Source organism: Scomber japonicus, chromosome 12, assembly GCF_027409825.1.
Source record: "Scomber japonicus isolate fScoJap1 chromosome 12, fScoJap1.pri, whole genome shotgun sequence".
Lineage (NCBI taxonomy): Eukaryota > Metazoa > Chordata > Actinopteri > Scombriformes > Scombridae > Scomber > Scomber japonicus.
Window position 1 is genome coordinate 4,484,585 of NC_070589.1, and position 17,288 is coordinate 4,501,872.

General features: G+C 37.5%; 1 protein-coding gene across 1 annotated transcript in view; it reads right to left on the reverse strand.

Annotated features, from left to right (window-relative positions):
- The window catches only part of LOC128369195 (cadherin-18-like), a 207,895-nt gene extending 196,095 nt beyond the window's left edge, over positions 1-11,800 (reverse strand). Inside the window, exon 1 of the mRNA XM_053330195.1 lies at positions 10,868-11,800. Within this exon, the coding sequence (XP_053186170.1) occupies positions 10,868-11,800 (933 nt within the window). The remainder of the gene's footprint in view (positions 1-10,867) is intronic.
- Between the last annotated feature and the right edge of the window lie 5,488 nt (positions 11,801-17,288).

The window sequence follows — 17,288 nt, forward strand, 5'->3', positions numbered from 1 at the left end:
CATCCCAACTGGCCACTGGACAGGTCCACCACTGGCTGCTCAGCATAATATATGCACACACACACACACACACACACACACACACACACACACAGGGTTCAGGAGTGTTAGCTGGAGCTGCTCCTGGCCTGATCTCCTGTCTAGACACGGTCTAAATGTGTGCCTGTGAGGGATGGATTATCTTCTTCGTGTACTGAGGTGCAGGACCTTCACACCCTCAGGTTCACAAAAGCCTGGTTTCTTTCAGTCCTTGTTGAACTGTCATGTCTGACACACCTGTGGTAGGAATCTAAGTAGCAGCAACAGCAGCCAGTGGACTGATTACTGACATCTATCTGTCCTCCTGTCTGTCTGTGATTTAATGATTTTCATTTTTACAACATGGATCATCTTTTTGTTTTTAACAGCAGATATTAAAGCGAGGACTTGAGACAAAGACAGAACAGATGATATGAATGAGCAGTGAAGTCACACCCTGACATTGTCTCTGACAGTAAAACAGGCACAGGATATTGCACTATCTTATATTAAACTTTCATAAGCATATTGGACAATTCTGCACTATATGATTTATATCCAGTTCAAACATTCAATGCAGGAAAGTAGTGTGTGCTTTATGTAAAGTAGAAAGTAAAGGTTTGAAGGTCCTTCAGTAAATTCACAATATTACCCTGGCAGTACTACAACATAGTGTAGAAAGATTGACATGTTTAAAAAGGTTAGAATAATGCAGCAGCTGTGGATCAAGATACTGAACCCCAGTTTGCTTCTGATGGTTTTGCTAATAGTGTGTTTATGTGTGAATGTGACTTGTAGTTTAAAAGTGCATCAAAAGATTAGAAAAGTGCTATAAAATATATAATACAGTCCATTTACAATGTACATTATCATGAGTTGCAGCCTAATTTATCATTGGGTGTGAATGATGCTGTATATGTTAGCACTGACATTGTATTCATTACAGTCAGGATTATGAAGGTTACTTTGGAAATGTAATATGTTACAGATTACTAGTTACTCTATTTAAAATGTAATAAGTAATGTAACTATTTCAGTTACTTATTCAAAGTAATGTAACTTATTACATTTGATGACTTTTCTAATGTTCTAACCAATGTTTCCAGCTGTTTTTCATGGATACTGACATGATTTATAAGAGAGATCATTTCTTATAAAGCAACATTTATCGCTCATTGTAAAATGTATTCATTAGTTCATGTAGATTTTGGAATATATCCCAGTTTAGACAGAACAGCTGGATTCAGATGTTTCTCTATATACAGTTCTATGTACAGTATGTCCCATTTTAACTGTACATTTTTTTCCTTCTCTTTGATATCACTCCTCATCACATGCAGACAGTTTGCAAAGTACTGTATTAACTATAAGACTGGATAGGACAGTATCATTACAGTCCCAGCATGCATGGCTGTACAAGCCTCAAAGAGACAGACAGTCTTTTTAGGTCAAGAGATGTCCAAATGTCTCAGTGAAGACTGGGCTTCATTTCATGTTTAAACCTTGTTTTACAAAAGTATCATACATTACAATTACTGTATCTCAGTGCATAGTTCAAATACGCTATATAGTCTCACCACAATACAGTCAAAGGTTAAGATGTGTGCAGTAACACGCAGTAATGTCAAATTCAGTAATTACAATAATCATTAATGGCAGTAATGCTCCAGTAGTTTTACACATGGGGGGTTGCTGCCTCTGTCTTACCAGGATTAATGGAGGGTTGCTACATGGATGTATTAAGGAGAACTGGATTATAAAGTTCAAAGGTGGTGCTCCATTCATCTCTGTGAAACTTACTCAGTGGTGCATGAAGCCAAAAAGAAAATATCATGCAGCTGTATAGAGATGAGCTGGACGTTGCTCATGCTTCTGTATTTTTGGGCCCATAGAGGAAGCTCAGCAGAGACGCCACATTCTCTTAAATGGGGACTAAATCATTTAACCGTGCAGCTCTTCTAGACTTTCCAAATGTTATTGGACTAAATAAATCACAGTTTGATAATAAAATGAATCATTTCAGGAGTTGTGAGGCTCCAAAAAAGGTATTCCCCGTTTTATAAGAAACAAAATTCTGCTCATGTTGTACAAGAAAAAAAAAGTTTCAATTACACAGTTTGGCTAAATTTGTCAAATTGACTCCACAGCCTTGTGTTGATATCAGTGTGGTGTCTATGTTCATCTGAAATGTGACTCATGGTCATCTCAAATTGTCTCATTCACGTGTTTTTTTTTCTTAGCTGTCACACTAACATTAGCCATGAGTACACCTACATTCATGAGTCAGCTGATGCTACTTCGGTTCAGAGTTGGAGGGTGTGTGAATCGTGCAGCTGAGGTCAGGACTTGTGGAGTGTTGTGTGAAGTCACGGAGGCTAGCCTAAGGCTAGCTGCTGCTTTCATAAGATTTTTCTTCTCTCTTTCTCTTTTCTTTTCTTTTATTGTGCTTGGCTTAGTTGTTGACCTGCACGGGGACTACAGAAGAAAACCTGCCTCTTGGATAACTCTGACACATTTATATTTGCAGTGTGAACTAAAATGTTGATTTATGTGTACTGTCCCTGACAAATACAGCTTAAATACATAAACAGTTTTGAACCGGTCTAAGAATCTCCTCATAAAAAGTGTCTATACCAAATGTTGAAGCACAGATGTGTTAAGAAAGCATCAATAATCGATCTGACTGATCAATAAATGTGATTAAACCTTGATTCATGTTTCAGAGAGCAGAGAGAGTGTATTTTTTAGGAGAAAAAACATCTACTATCACACAATATCATGTCCTATTTGACCTAAGACATGAAAATATAACATAGCAATAATGATGGAAATGTATTTAATGTAAAGGTAAAATGAGCAGAACTTTATGGAAGTGTGGGGTTTATTGTAGAACCATTAGAGCCATCAGTCTTCACTGCTACATCATAAAAAGAATTATTAAAACTATTAACTATTCATTTCACTAAAACACATCAGAGATAATCTGGCTCAGAACAGAATCAACGGACAATAACTTGTAGCATCTATACAAAAGTATAATATTTTAAAATATTTTCATTGTTATGCATTTTTGGCCACTTTAGGAAAAGTCAACAAATTTTGAAGCCTTTGAAGCCTTCAAACCTTTAACCTCCAATAAGCAAGTAAACACCTCTCTCTTCTCAGGAAGCAGGAGCTGAAAGTGCACTGTGGTTACTATGCACTCACATGGTAGGAAAAGACTATGAAACACATAGAGGCTGTAACTAGGCCACCTACTCCGTTTTAGAGAGCTGTGTGTGTTCAAGTTCCTCTGAATGCAACATCAATGTATCTTTTGTTTGTTGCAGTTTGTTGCTCGCTGTATGTTAGGAACAGGTGCTGAATTAAAATGCAGTCGCTAGAGGCTCTCTTTAAACTCAAACACACATCTGACACTGTTTCATCTGCTTGATACTCCAGAACTTTCCTCATTCTATGTGAATTGCATATAAACATCATTTTACACACATGACATGTTTCAGAGGTCTGTTTTAAGAAAATGATGCATTACTTGTGATGGAAGAGTCAGAGGCTCCAGCTGGAAATACATCTGCTGCATATATGTATATGTAATTGGTGTTGACTTTATCCCAGATAAGTCTATTTGGATTCCTGTTATTGGACTATTGCATCAGTTCGTTCATGTGAGGTCTGACACAATGTCTGCAGAGTGAAAGCAATGTGTTAGCAGCAGCAGTAGCAGTAGCAGCAGAGCTCCATCTGTGTGTCTACACTGAGGCATATGAGAGTAGGTCACCTGCATTCTCACAGAGCACACAATCACTGTAGTTCAGCCCATCAAATGAAAAGAAGACTATTATTTGAGTAGTGCTTCTACTTGCATAGAGCATGTGAGATGTGAGTCAATACATGACTTGTATGTGCTGTATGGATTAAAACACAAAGATGGATTTCTTGAGTAGAATATAAGTGTAAGTCGTACTATACATCTCACACACTAGGGCTGCTCGATTATGGAAAAAATCATAATCACGATTATTTGGGTCAAAATTGAAATCATGATTATTAAAATGATTTTTTTAAACTTTAGAAACATGCTGCATTTATTGGACATTTCTTGTCCATTCAGCTTAATTAATTTTCTCTCCAAGCAGCAGCCTTTTATCTGCCACTTAACGCAACACACAGCAGAACATGTTATATTAGTGCTGAGTGAGTTACCATGACGATAGTTCACACATCACATCCTGGTTTTTAATAATTAGTCAGTAAACTCAGCATCGTCTGACGCAGGCTGGAAACTCTGCACTTTATTTACAGTTAAAACATTTCAGTGTGTTTCAGCTTCTGTCAAACTAACGGAGCTGTGACGGCTTCCTGTCTAAGCTTTTCAAAATAAAACCTTTGTTGTTGAGCGCTATCTCATTATTATTAAAAATCATTTCCCCTAGATTTTATTAGTTTTGAGATCGTTTGGCCCCTAAATCGTAATCGTGATCAAATTTCGATTAATTGAGCAGCCTTGTCACACACTGTATGTTATAAAACAGGTGTTGAATAAAAACGCTACACACACACACATACAACCAGCTGGTAGTAAAGAGCTGACTGTCAGTACACACAGGTTTTGTGACCTTAGTGACTTTAGTTTTATCCTCTCCCTATCAAACCATTATTATTTACCCAGCGGCAACCTCAAGGGCTGAAAAAAATAAAATGAAGCCTGCACACAAGTGTTAAAAACTGCAGCGAATGTATGACTCCAAAAGCAAGTCAATCCCCATAGACTCCCCCTCTGTTAAAATGTCTAATTTATCATCATTAATGTCTTAGTTTATGACGACAGGACGGGTGCTGGATTTTTATGTAACTCACCTTTTGACTGAGGCATAGTTAGGGGTGTGGCTGCTTTGAGTAACAGAGGGAAGTCATTACCATGGTGACAACATTGGTTAGGTAACTCTTTCAGTGTTTGGTTGATCTAACAGACCCTTGAAGGATATAAAGGGTCAGTTTTTCACTATCAACAAATACCATTAGTATAATCCCAGTTAACTATTAAATGCAACATGCTAACCAAGCTAACAGAAGGCAGTGAGTGTTAAGGTCAGCTCCACTGTCTCATCCAAATATGGTCACTTCTGGCTCCAAAAATACAAGACTGCAATGGTCAAAACTTGTATAACTATACTTTTTTTTAAAACTGGGTACCTCTGAGTTATGAAACATATCTTTTCCATACATCTTTATGATGTTGCTGACAGACTACAGCTGCCATCAAACCTCAATACATATACATATATAAAGCACAATCAGCATTGAGTGACCTTGTATGTCAAAGGCTTGAACATTCATTTATATGTAAAAGTTCCAGTCTGCAGGTTGAACACTGAATGTGGAGGTGAACATCCCCAACATTTCTGCCCCTAACTTTGCAGTTCCCTTCATGTCTGCTGAGATGTTTAGCCTCTTAAATCATTGTTTGGTTTACTGCATGATTCTTTCTCATCAATACCCTGATCTGAATTCTGTATTAGAAGTAATTAATTGAACACATTGTCTTGTTTTTACTGTGTACATAAAAAAACATGTCATACTTTTATCTATGTGTAAAGTGCCTTGAGATAACTTCTGTTGTGATATGGCACTGTATAAATAAAGTTTGATTGATTGATTGATTGACTGATTAATAACTACAGTTCAGTCACACTATACATACTCCATGTTGGTTTAGTGCTGACTTGCATACTCCAGTTGGAGTCTAAATCTTATTTCATTGTACTGGTGCTCACTATGTGCAATGACTTCAATATTTAATTAAAGATTATTAAAGATTTTTAAAGTTATTGTGGAGCTTAAAGTAGAGGGAATATTAAACTAAAATATGAAAAGATTTATCAGGTCTGGTCTGTTCTTCTGTGTCTATGTCATGTTATGCATCTCATGAGCTAGAACAATGGAACTATGTTTCTGAGACATACTGAAAATATAATCTACATTAACATGGCAGTATTTAGTTAAGCTATGCATTTAGTTGATAGTGATATTAGCATTGTTCATAGTTACACAGGCCCTACTGCAGTATGTACAAAGATATGAATGATTAATGATAATTATGAAATGACCAATGTTTTACATTGTTTTCATTTCTATCTGACCTTTTTAAAACCCAATAGGCTATGTAGAAAAGTAATGAAGCAGTAACTTTGCTTCCCTTTGCAGTAATGTAAGTTTGAACAACTGAAGATGAAAAATACAGAAATGACTATGAAACATTGTTTTTTCAAGGTATGTGCACAGCAGAACCAATGCTCATTACAGTTAGGCTATATTAGGGTAATAATGTGGATTTAAAAAATAATTTTCATATGTATCTTCACTTAACACAAATATGCAAAATCACATTTAATCATTAAAATGTAAATGTTTAATCTAATTTAGCTGCAATCCACAATAATTACATAACCAAAAGTGTAAACATTAACGTTTTTAGTCCAGCAATAGTTGAGACAAGTTGAGAGTGAAATAGGGAATGACATACAACAAAGGTCTAGACGTCACATAAAGGTTTAACCAGTAGGCTACTATGGTGCAAAGATTTATTTTATTTTTTTTACAGCTGTCAAATGTCAAAACGGGTCAAATTTGACCGTGAACAGTATGCAAGGCTTAAATAACATTAAACCAGATGCTAAAATGATGTTTTTGCTACCTTCTAGCAAAAACATATCTATTCCTTCATAGTTGAAGCTGTTAGTGATATTTTATAATCACTGAAGTATCCTGTTAGATAGGAAGAACAGTCCCAGTAGAGGTATCACATAGCATACAGTAAACATCCATCTTTCAATGCTGTACATATATGTACACATTCATTTCTAGTGTGTTCATTTCTGCTGCCCACTGAACAGCTGTGGGTGGACAGCAGGCAAGCTGTATCAGATTGATTATAAGTCCTTAAAACTGAAATCTGAAATCAGCTGTCACCTTATCACCAAAGATGGGCCACATCAACATTGAGAGGAATCTTCTGTGTTTGAAGTTTGCACTGCCAACCATTCACAGTGCAGAGTGAAAGTGAAAAGCATGCAGCACTCTTTCTTAGAATACAAATCCACGCATATGAAGACAAATGCCCATATTTCTGCTTTTAAATGTGTGATCAAAGATGGGTTATATGTAGCTTTTTACACTAAATGGATTATAAACCCTTTTTAACATCCTGTGCTACTCAAGAGCATATAGCTATTATATTTAGAACTGAACATACAAATAGTAAGCGAGTGAAAAAACAGCACGTTGGCACATTCAAGACATTCGGCGTCATGGACTTTTACAAAACTCCATATTTGCTGTGAAAAGACTGACATTTGCTGGGATAAGCCGTTCTATCTGAGCACCACACATGCTCAATGGCTTTCATATTCATATTCACAGTGCTCACATTACCATACTGCAGAAAGGAGGGCTGAATCCCTCGCTCATATCCACACAGAGAGAGACCTCCCTGAGTCGGTTGTACTGAGTAATAGGCTTAGGCATATCTGTCTTGATTGTGCCTGTGAGCTTGTTCGTTAACTGTTTTCTTCCCACATTTTCCAGCACAATCTGCAGCTCTGCACTTATTTGCATACTTAAGGAGAAAAGGTGTAGTGACCTTTACAAGAAATAGGCTGAAATAAACTGCTTGATAGAATTGATAACGTAAAAACATAAATAAAAGTACCTAAGGGTTATAACCAGTTTGTGTGATATTTCATGATTTTTATACTTCCAATGACAATGGCTGCAAACTTGATTCTGACATTGGTGTCATTATTGAAACACAATTAACCCTCATGTACTGTGCTGGTCAAATTTGACCCGTTTAGACACTGACAGTTGTACAAACACCCCAAACTTTTCTTCTGACATGTGATGACTTTTTCTAAAGTGGCCCATAATGCTCTAAAGGAAATGTTAGACTTTTGTATAGGTGCTACTAATTTTTGTGCGGGTTAAATGTGGCTATTAATTTGGTTAAATGAATAGTTCATAGTTTTAATAATTCTTTTTATGATGTAGCAGTGAAGACTGATGGCTCTAATGGTTATACAATAAACCCCACACTTCCATAAAGTTCTGCTCATTTTCACTTTACATTAAATACATTTCCATCATTATTGCTATGTTATATTTTCATGTCTTAGGTCAAATAGGACATGATATTGTGTGATAGTAGATGTTTTTTCTCCTAAAAAATACACTCTCTCTGCTCTCTGAAACATGAATCAAGGTTTAATCACACATTGCATATTCATCATAGGAAACGTACTAAATGAACTGTGAGTACAGTATTATCTTGCATAGTTGAAAGAAGCAAGCCTTACTGTGCTGTGTTAGTAGATCAGCTTACACATGTTTTTGCAGGTGATGTCAAGTTTGCACACGTTTTTACACACGCAGACCTTTAGTAAATCAATCCCATAGTGCAAGGATGTAGAATATGAACAGTATGTAAGGGTTAATATCACTTATAGAAAAGAGAGAATTAATGTTCAACTGGTAACTGACTTACTGAATAGTGCTTAGAAGTTCAAGTGTTGTCTCGTTACACTTAGATGGGCAGACATTGTGTTTTCATAAGATTTCAAAGGTTTGTTCAGACTTCACATTTTAATTGGCCTCTTTGCGCAAATAGAATCTGCGACATTTACATCGGTTTGTACAGACCATTTCAATTAAGTTTGTTCAAACAAATTTAATTATTCTAATTTTTTAAAAAAAGAAAAGAGAAAACATAATTGCATGCAGTTCCAGCATGAACAGAAAGTAAGAAGAAAAAAGAAACATTTGGAGCAACAGATGTGTGGAATATGCAAATGATGTGATGTGTCTGTTCTGATGTTCAGTTTTATATGACAGCTGTCCCCATCAGACTACAGTACAGCTTTAACTGCAATATGTCAAATATAATAATAATATTAATATTAGAACAAAGCTCATTACAGTTTAGAACTGATATTTTGTCAGCAGCTACCAGACTGTGGATCTCCTCAAACTGTAGACAGCTGACCAACATTTCTGACCTGCCAGAAATCCACCCGTTCATTCAAGAGCCAGATAGCTGATTGTTCAGGAGCAACTTACTAAAAGTTAATCTGTGTCTGGTTTAAATATATCACATATTCCACTCCTTTGTGATTGTTGAAACTCTCAGGCCACACAAAAAAGATGTGTGGGTGCCCAGCCAGCATGTCAATGTGGGCACTACATGGCTTAAATGTGGGCTACATGGGTACTGAGTGGGCATGGGCTTGAACTGGGCACATTTTGCAGGTCCCACATTGTTTCAGTAACATGGGCCCCATATGTGAAGCCCATGTGAGCTGACTGTATGAGCCCCATAAGGGATGGAAGTGGGCTAAGCGGGCATGGGCATAAACAGCGAAAATTGTAGGGGTTTCAGAAACATGGGGCCCACATGTGTAACTCACCAAGTTGGGCCCCACCTGAAACCCAGTCAGAACCCACTTGAAGCCCATATGGGCAAACACAGGTGGGGCCACCATGAAAACTGCAGACAAACCCATGTGGGACCCATATTTCAGCCCAAATGTAACCCTTATGGGGCCCTAGTGGACATGCTGGCTGGGTGCCAATTGCAACTAAAGATCTCAAAAATATTAGCTTGTAGGCTGCATGAGGACAATAACTCATGATGTTGATGTTACATATGTGTTTCTAAAACAGTAAATAAACAAACATCTAAAATGAGAATTCAGCCACAGGTGATAAAAGTAGTAATATTAGTTAATTCAATATGCCAAACCCCTACAAGTGATTTAACTATTAACCAAACTGCAGCAGTGAGCTTAGCAGACTGTACTGGCAGCAGGGGCTAACAAGCACTGAATCTACGGTCGGTCTCTCACACATGAACAGATTCAGCAAACCACAAAGCCATCTGTCTTTGATACTTTTGGGCATGCAAGTGACAGTTAAACATGTACAGGGAATGAGCAGGGAGCATATGGTTTCTTCGTGGAGGCAGCACTGACCCAGCCAAACTCAAAAAGATTTGCACAAAAGATTTGTTCATTCACTTTTTACCATCATTCTTACTGGATTTCCAGAAGTGGCTGCAGTCACAACTACGACTGCTCTAAAATCAACTTCATTGATCACACCAGGACAGTCATATGTGTGTACAGAGAACCAACAGAAAAGATTGATCTTCCCTGTCAGCCGGTTTCATAGAATATATTGATTCTGCAGGTCAGATACATTTTATACACAACAAAGTAGTGATTTTGAAAGCAAGCCTATGTTAGAAAATATTAGATTAAAAAAAACAAGTGAAGATGTCTGAAAGAGAAATGAACAAAACCAGAGCGAAACAGTTTTATGTTGTAATCAATACACTGCCTTGGATTTTTTTTTTTTTTAACAATACATCAAAATTTGGATGAGATCGAATTAAGATTATTTTAGAGCCTCTACGTTTTGTGTATAAACAGACTTTCAATATCTGTAACCTTATTGTGAGAGCTGATTGTCCTCTGGGTCGGCTTGTCTATTACACTTACTTTCCTATCTACTGGCAACACAATATGGCAAATGCACACTGTGTAATTACATTTCAAGATGTCTCACTTTCAGCTTTTTCCATTAAAGAAAACTTGGGCATATACCATGAGCTGTATACAGTAAACTACAGGCACAAATAAGCTTAAGAAATGTCACTGATCAAGTCATTACTCCATAAAATGACATTAAACCAACACCAATAAGTGCATGCTCTCTGCTCAACATATGATCAGAAATAACAAAAAAGGGGGATAGGGAAAGTGTGGCTGTATGAAAAAACAATAAATAAGTCTCTTACCTTTCCGACATACTGAGGTTCAGGTCCAATGTGTTCTTCAAGAACAAAGAATTGGTTCCAGATCCAGCCTCTTTTGGGCCGCTGGTGGAAATCCTTGTCTGTGTCCAGCAACTTGGTTTGGTTCCTCTGTGCTCTGATGGGTGTTTTGGAGTTTGAGTCAGAGATCTTCGAATCAGATCTGGCATTTAGATTTGTTTGTGAAGAAGGTTGGGGTCTGGGATAAGATTTAGGATTGGATAGGGAAGCAGGGCTGCCACTGGAGTAGATGTTTACAGAGCCAGATGAGTTGGACCATAAGTCAGAACTGAATATTGGAGACAATCTAGTGTTGGACAGGGAAACAGCCTCGGAATCTGTTTTTGGCCCATTTGCTGTCTTGGAGTTGGGGAGTGCCTTGGTCTTTGGTCGTGACAATGATCCAAACCTTGGTTTTGGATTGGTTTTGGGGTTGATTTTTGAAGATTGCTTAGGATTGTTACTTCTCGCCAGCTGATTAGAATTTGATTTAAATGCCAACCCTTGCCTTGGATTAGAGCCTTGTTTGGTTAAAGGCTGTAGGCTGAGACCGGTGTTTGAGCTTGATGTGGCCTGGGAGATTGCTGATGGGACGTTTGTGTTGGACCTGTGGTTGTCAGTAAGATGGGACATGGTGTCAAGCCTAGGCTTTAACTGAGGCTTGCTCCAGGGGTTCTGACCAGAGCTCAAGAGCTGGCTGGGCTTGAGCTGAGACATAGGCATGTCAGGACTGGAGCTTGGAAGCAGGGTTGGTTCAGGCAGTGACTTGAGCCTTGGGTTGGGGTACAGGCTGGGGTTAGGGTTGGCGTGAGGGCTCAGATCGGGCCGGGTCCCATAACAACTCTGGGAGACAACACATAGGAAGACCACCAGAGGACAAAGACGGGAAACTGCAGCCACACCGGCTGGAACTCTCATTGTAAAGAAAGAATGGTCTGGAAATGTCTTCCCCTCTCACCTCCACTGTGTCATACCACTGTGGGCATACACAAACACTCGTACACACCCACAAATACAGTCAAACACACAGGTGTGCAGTCCTTTCCACAGTGCAGGGTTGCGAGGAGGGTCCACACAGTGCAGTCCAAAGAACCATTTCGTATAATTCCCTCAGAAAAATCAAAAAGAACTCCATAATCCGTTTAACTCTGTGTAGATGTGAGATGTTCCTCAATATGTGGTAGTTTTCTTTCTCCGAACATTGTTCCCACAGGTGAGAAACATTTGAATTATGATGAGTAATTCAAAAGTCATTTCAGAAAACACCACTTTATCTAACATGAACATCCAAGTAGATATAACAAGTTCAGACACTTCCAGTGAAGTTCATTGCAAACTTGTGCTTCAACACAGTAAACATTATATCCACAATGGTCAAAAGCTGAATTCCTTTGTCTTCTTGACAGCGAATAGTCGATTGTTTGCTTGGAGACTCATCCGAGGGGCCGCTCTTCCTGTAACAGAGAAGATGAAATCCTAAATAAGTATTTTTTTACTTGTTAAAGTAAAAATAAACTCTGATAAGAACAAACCCACAATATAGAAGACTAATTTATAGTGGCATTCTCTTACGAAACCTTTCTGACAGAGTAATTATGTATATAAGGCTAATTTCAAGAATGTTTATTTGAATAAACAATCTCCTCAAAATGATTTCTTTCAGATTGGAGAAGTGTTTCAAAGCAGAACAAAACCAAAGCTCTGATTAAAGGCAATTTTGTCAATTTATCTTAAGCCCACTAACTTTGAACACAAAGCTAATTGCCAGTTTGTAATGACAGATCTCTATAATCACTATTTAAAATGACAGACTTGGAGTGTGTATTCCATGTATGTTATGTCTTTGTTCCACGTGTATGTCATTTTTATAACTAATATTGATCTCCTCAAACAAAAAGAACAGGATATGTGCCTGTAAGTGCAATTTACACATATTGTGATCATGAATTCACTGAAATTGTAATAACAATGCATTAGTGTACTTTGTTTAATATACTATTGAATTTGGCTCTAATGGTTATACAATAAACCCCACACTTCCATAAAGGTAAGCTTGAATAAAATACATTTCCATCATTATTGCTATGTTATATTTTCATGTCTTAGGTCAAATAGGACATGATATTGTGTGATAGTAGATGTTTTTTCTCCTAAAAAATACACTCTCTCTGCTCTCTGAAACATGAATCAAGGTTTAATCACATTTATTGATCAGTCAGATCGACTATTGATACTTTCTAAACACATCTGTGGTTCAACATTTGGTATAAACACTTTTAATGAGGAGATTCTTAGACCTGGTCAATTGACCATACTGCCAGGATGTAAATTCAAGGGTTAATAATTAAAATGTTGATGGATACAGCTTGAAATGTTGGAGTGCCATACACTATAGATGCCACATCAGACTTTCTGTGTTGTTGGCATAACAGGTTTAATCTGGCCTAAATTATGATTTTATACTGATACAGCTGTGGCTTGTCAATAAATTCACTGAAAAACTGGCTGCTGGTATCCTCATCCATCTCAATCTTGACAACACAACATCATTACAAGACCTACTCACTTTACCAGCTGGAAGAAATAGCCAAAAAAGCAGATAGTGCTAAAATTAGTGCTTAAATTAGTTATGATGAATTCAGTTTCAAAATCATCACTCAAATCAAGATCAACAATGTCATATCGCATCGCTGTATGCTTCTCTCCAGGCATGCAATATATAGACTAATAAAGTTTTATCTACGCAAGAGGCAACACTTTAAGATGTATTACACTTGTTTGACACTAGGGAGAATAATAAAACACAAACACAGACAGTCAAGACAGTCAAGGGCCCTATCTGTCTGTTTTTGAATTCTGCGTTGAGTTAACCGAAGAGAATGACCTCAGACTTAAGATGTATGTTTGACTAGGCTGGGATCTGAGGGTTTTAATGGTAAGTATATCAGTGTGTCATCAGCATAAAAAATATACAGCCCGCATAATTCTAAATAAGTTGGACTCAACCAGAGCAACAGAAAAAGTTCTATGGAGGTGGTATGTTCGTAACAGACTGAGATTTGGACCCTTGATGCCAACCAAAGTCTCTAGGCGATTTAGGAGGATACTCTGGTCGATAGTGTCAAAAGCAGCACTTAAATCTAAAAGGACTAAAAATCCACCTCTGTCTGCAGCTAAAAGTAGGTCATTAGTTACCTTAACAGGAGCTGTCTCTGTACTGTGAAGTGCTCTGAAGTCAGACTGAAAGTAGTTAAAAACACTATTGGTTTGTAGTTCCTTAATGACAGAGGTTCTAAATTGGATTTTTCAAGCGAAGGGTGGACAATGGCACCTTTAAAACTATCAGGAATGATCATTTTTTTTATGCATGTATGTATCGGTTGTATTTACCATGTTAAAAACTCATTGGTGTTAGAATTAGGAGCAATATTAGTCATGTATGATATGCAAGGTGTAAATCTACATATCGGTCTGCGCTGTGCTAGAGGGGGTTGGTGACCCATGTGTGTGGAAGATACAGTGTATTTATTGACTTGTGTAGAGACAGGACTAATGGACAGAATGCAACACAGATCATACAGAAGGTAATGGATGTGCCTCCAGTCAGATAGAAGACTGCTGTAGACCAGGCACACCCGGTACATTTGCATACTTCAAATGGAAAAAGACAACATGACAACAACATCTAGTAACAAAGGCTTGAAAAATTCTCCTGTCAAAGGATCTGTTGGTTTGACAACTGTAAACTGCTGCTAACATTCTAGCCAGTAAGCCTTTTGTTTGACTTGTTTTTGTCTTTTCAGCCCTTGTTGACTGGATGTAGTGCACATGAAATCTACAACATTTCTTTGTATTACCTTTAGTCTAGATCACTCCACCTGCCAGCTGCAACACCCTCATCTACAGCAGACCAAAGCAGAAACAATATGGCAAGTGATAAATGTTTCATCTATGGTAGAACCATTTTGAGAGAGTCTGCTGAAATGATTCTTCTTTTTTTTTCTCTCTCTCTGTCTCTGCTTTGTGGGAACAGAGTGATTGATTAAGAGGAAGAAATGAGTGAGCATACATTAAGTTAATACTGAGAGGCTAATTTAGGCCAGGCACCAAGTTAATGTGGAAGTGTAATATATGAGATTAAGAGTGTCTCCTTGTACTTGAGGGAATTATTCTTGAAATGACAAGTTGTTTACTTGTTCTCTTCCATATTAATACACAAAATTACATGTACACTTACATAGTGAAATGGCTATTGGTCTGTGGATTTCACATTATATCTGCTTAATATTTTGACCATTATGCCATTCATTCAATAATCATACCCCAAGGCTTAGAACACCAATGTCCTTGTAGAAATCACACATCCTTCAATACTAATTGTGAATTTTCTAAGCATTATCAGTGATAGTAAAACACCATATACAATAAACATGTTCATTGACTCTAAATGTAATTATATAAATAAATTAGAAATCTTAAAATGTGTGTTTTACTGCTATAATACAGCCTTTAACATGTTATTTTACCTTTAATGGCTGCCATTCTGTCTGATCTCATTATACATGCTCCCCTTGTGAACTGCTATATTACTGCAATTACGTGAATGAATTTGACAGTTCAGGGGCCAAACTGCCTTATCTGTACATGAGGTTCCATGTGACGCTTCGAGGGTCTAATGAGGAGTAATAAGAGAATAAGCCATGTATACTTAGTGTCCATGGATTATTATTAATTTAACACAAAAATGGGTTATATGAAAAATGAGTAACCCTAGTGCTATGAGCACACATAGAGCTCTGTAAAGGCACCTTAAAAGTTTCTATATAGGATTGCATACATGTTGGATAATTAAGAGTTGAGGTGTGGATGGGCGTGTAGCATGTCTCACTGTCATGCAGGAGACCTTACGTGTAATCACAGATCTCCCATTAATCAACCATAACCATAATATAGCCCATCCTATGACCAAGCTGAACCATAATCACACTTTATACAAGATATAATCCTTAAAAATGTCATGGAATCACTATTTTTAAATTATAATTGGTTGGAAATGTTCAGCTATAGTCATAGCCATAGTAGTTTGACTGTTTATAAAGCATAAGGTATAGATTATCACCTAATTTTATGTTAATCCTTTTAAACCAACTTCATTCCAATTTATTACCACAGGTTTTATACAGATTATTTTGGGAAATTACGGTCAATAGGCCTCATTTAAATGAAACTATACCTCTTTTTTGAGTAGATGTCTGTTTTCTTCCTGGGTCAAAATTGACCTGAGGACAACAGGAGGGATACACAGCAGGGATTCATAGAAGTTATTCAGTATTACTGTTTGTAATTGTATCTCTTCATATCAACCACATTGCTTACAGTTCATTTTACTACTATCATATAAGAGTTACATTAAGCTACTGCAAATGTTTCACATGAAAAGCATTCAAATGGGAAAATGTGTGGTGCCTTTTATTGTGTAGCAGTTCCAGAAAACACAATGTCTGTTAGGCTTATGTTTCTTTGTAGAGTAAATGTGTGAACACTAGGGATGGCACAAATAGTTGAACAATTAGGTGTTGTTAGTAGGTGATGTACATAAATGATGAATGTGAACATAAAGTTACAGTTCAGGCTTCCCTCTCTTTTAAATTAAAATGTAATTGAAATTCAAGAACATTTTTGTCCAATACAGCAACATATAAGTCACACTGAGTCTGCTACGCAACACAAGAGTCATAAACCCTAAACTAAAACCTGCATTCACTTTCCTGCAAATGTCTTCTTCTTATCTAACTTACAAACATGAACACATGTCTTGTCCTGCAGTTTGCTTGTTGAATGTGAAGCGCACCCCTAACATCACTTAGTAGATAGTTAGTAGCCAATTAGCTGCTCAGTTGCAGCATGTAAATGTACCTGTGAATGCCTTTTTAATCTGGTTAGATGCTGGTGTGATTCTTACTCTGCAGTACTCTCTCCATTTCACGGTATGTTGCCACAGCACAAGTATGTTTTCTTGTTCTGCTGCTGGATGGAGCTCAGTCTGCCAGCAGCTGTCAATCAAACACAGATAGGGTCTGTGCTTGATTGACAATATATTTCCCTGAAAAATTTAAACTTTCAGGCACAGAAGTTTCCAGGCACAGGAGATTCAGAAAACTCTTTCTCTATCCCAACTCTCAGAAATAGCCATTGTTTCACCTTCCACTGGATCTGTCTTTTCTACAGCCTTCTGGACCGGAAGCAATTATCACAGCCAAAGCGCCTGGAAATGTCTCATCCCAAAAATGGAGCTGCAGGGCATGTAAGGGCAATCTGTGTGAGTGTGTGTGTCTTCATGCTGAGCGTTACAAAGTGAGATAACAAAGGTTTCTCACAGGTACATATGTAGTTATGTCATGTTCAC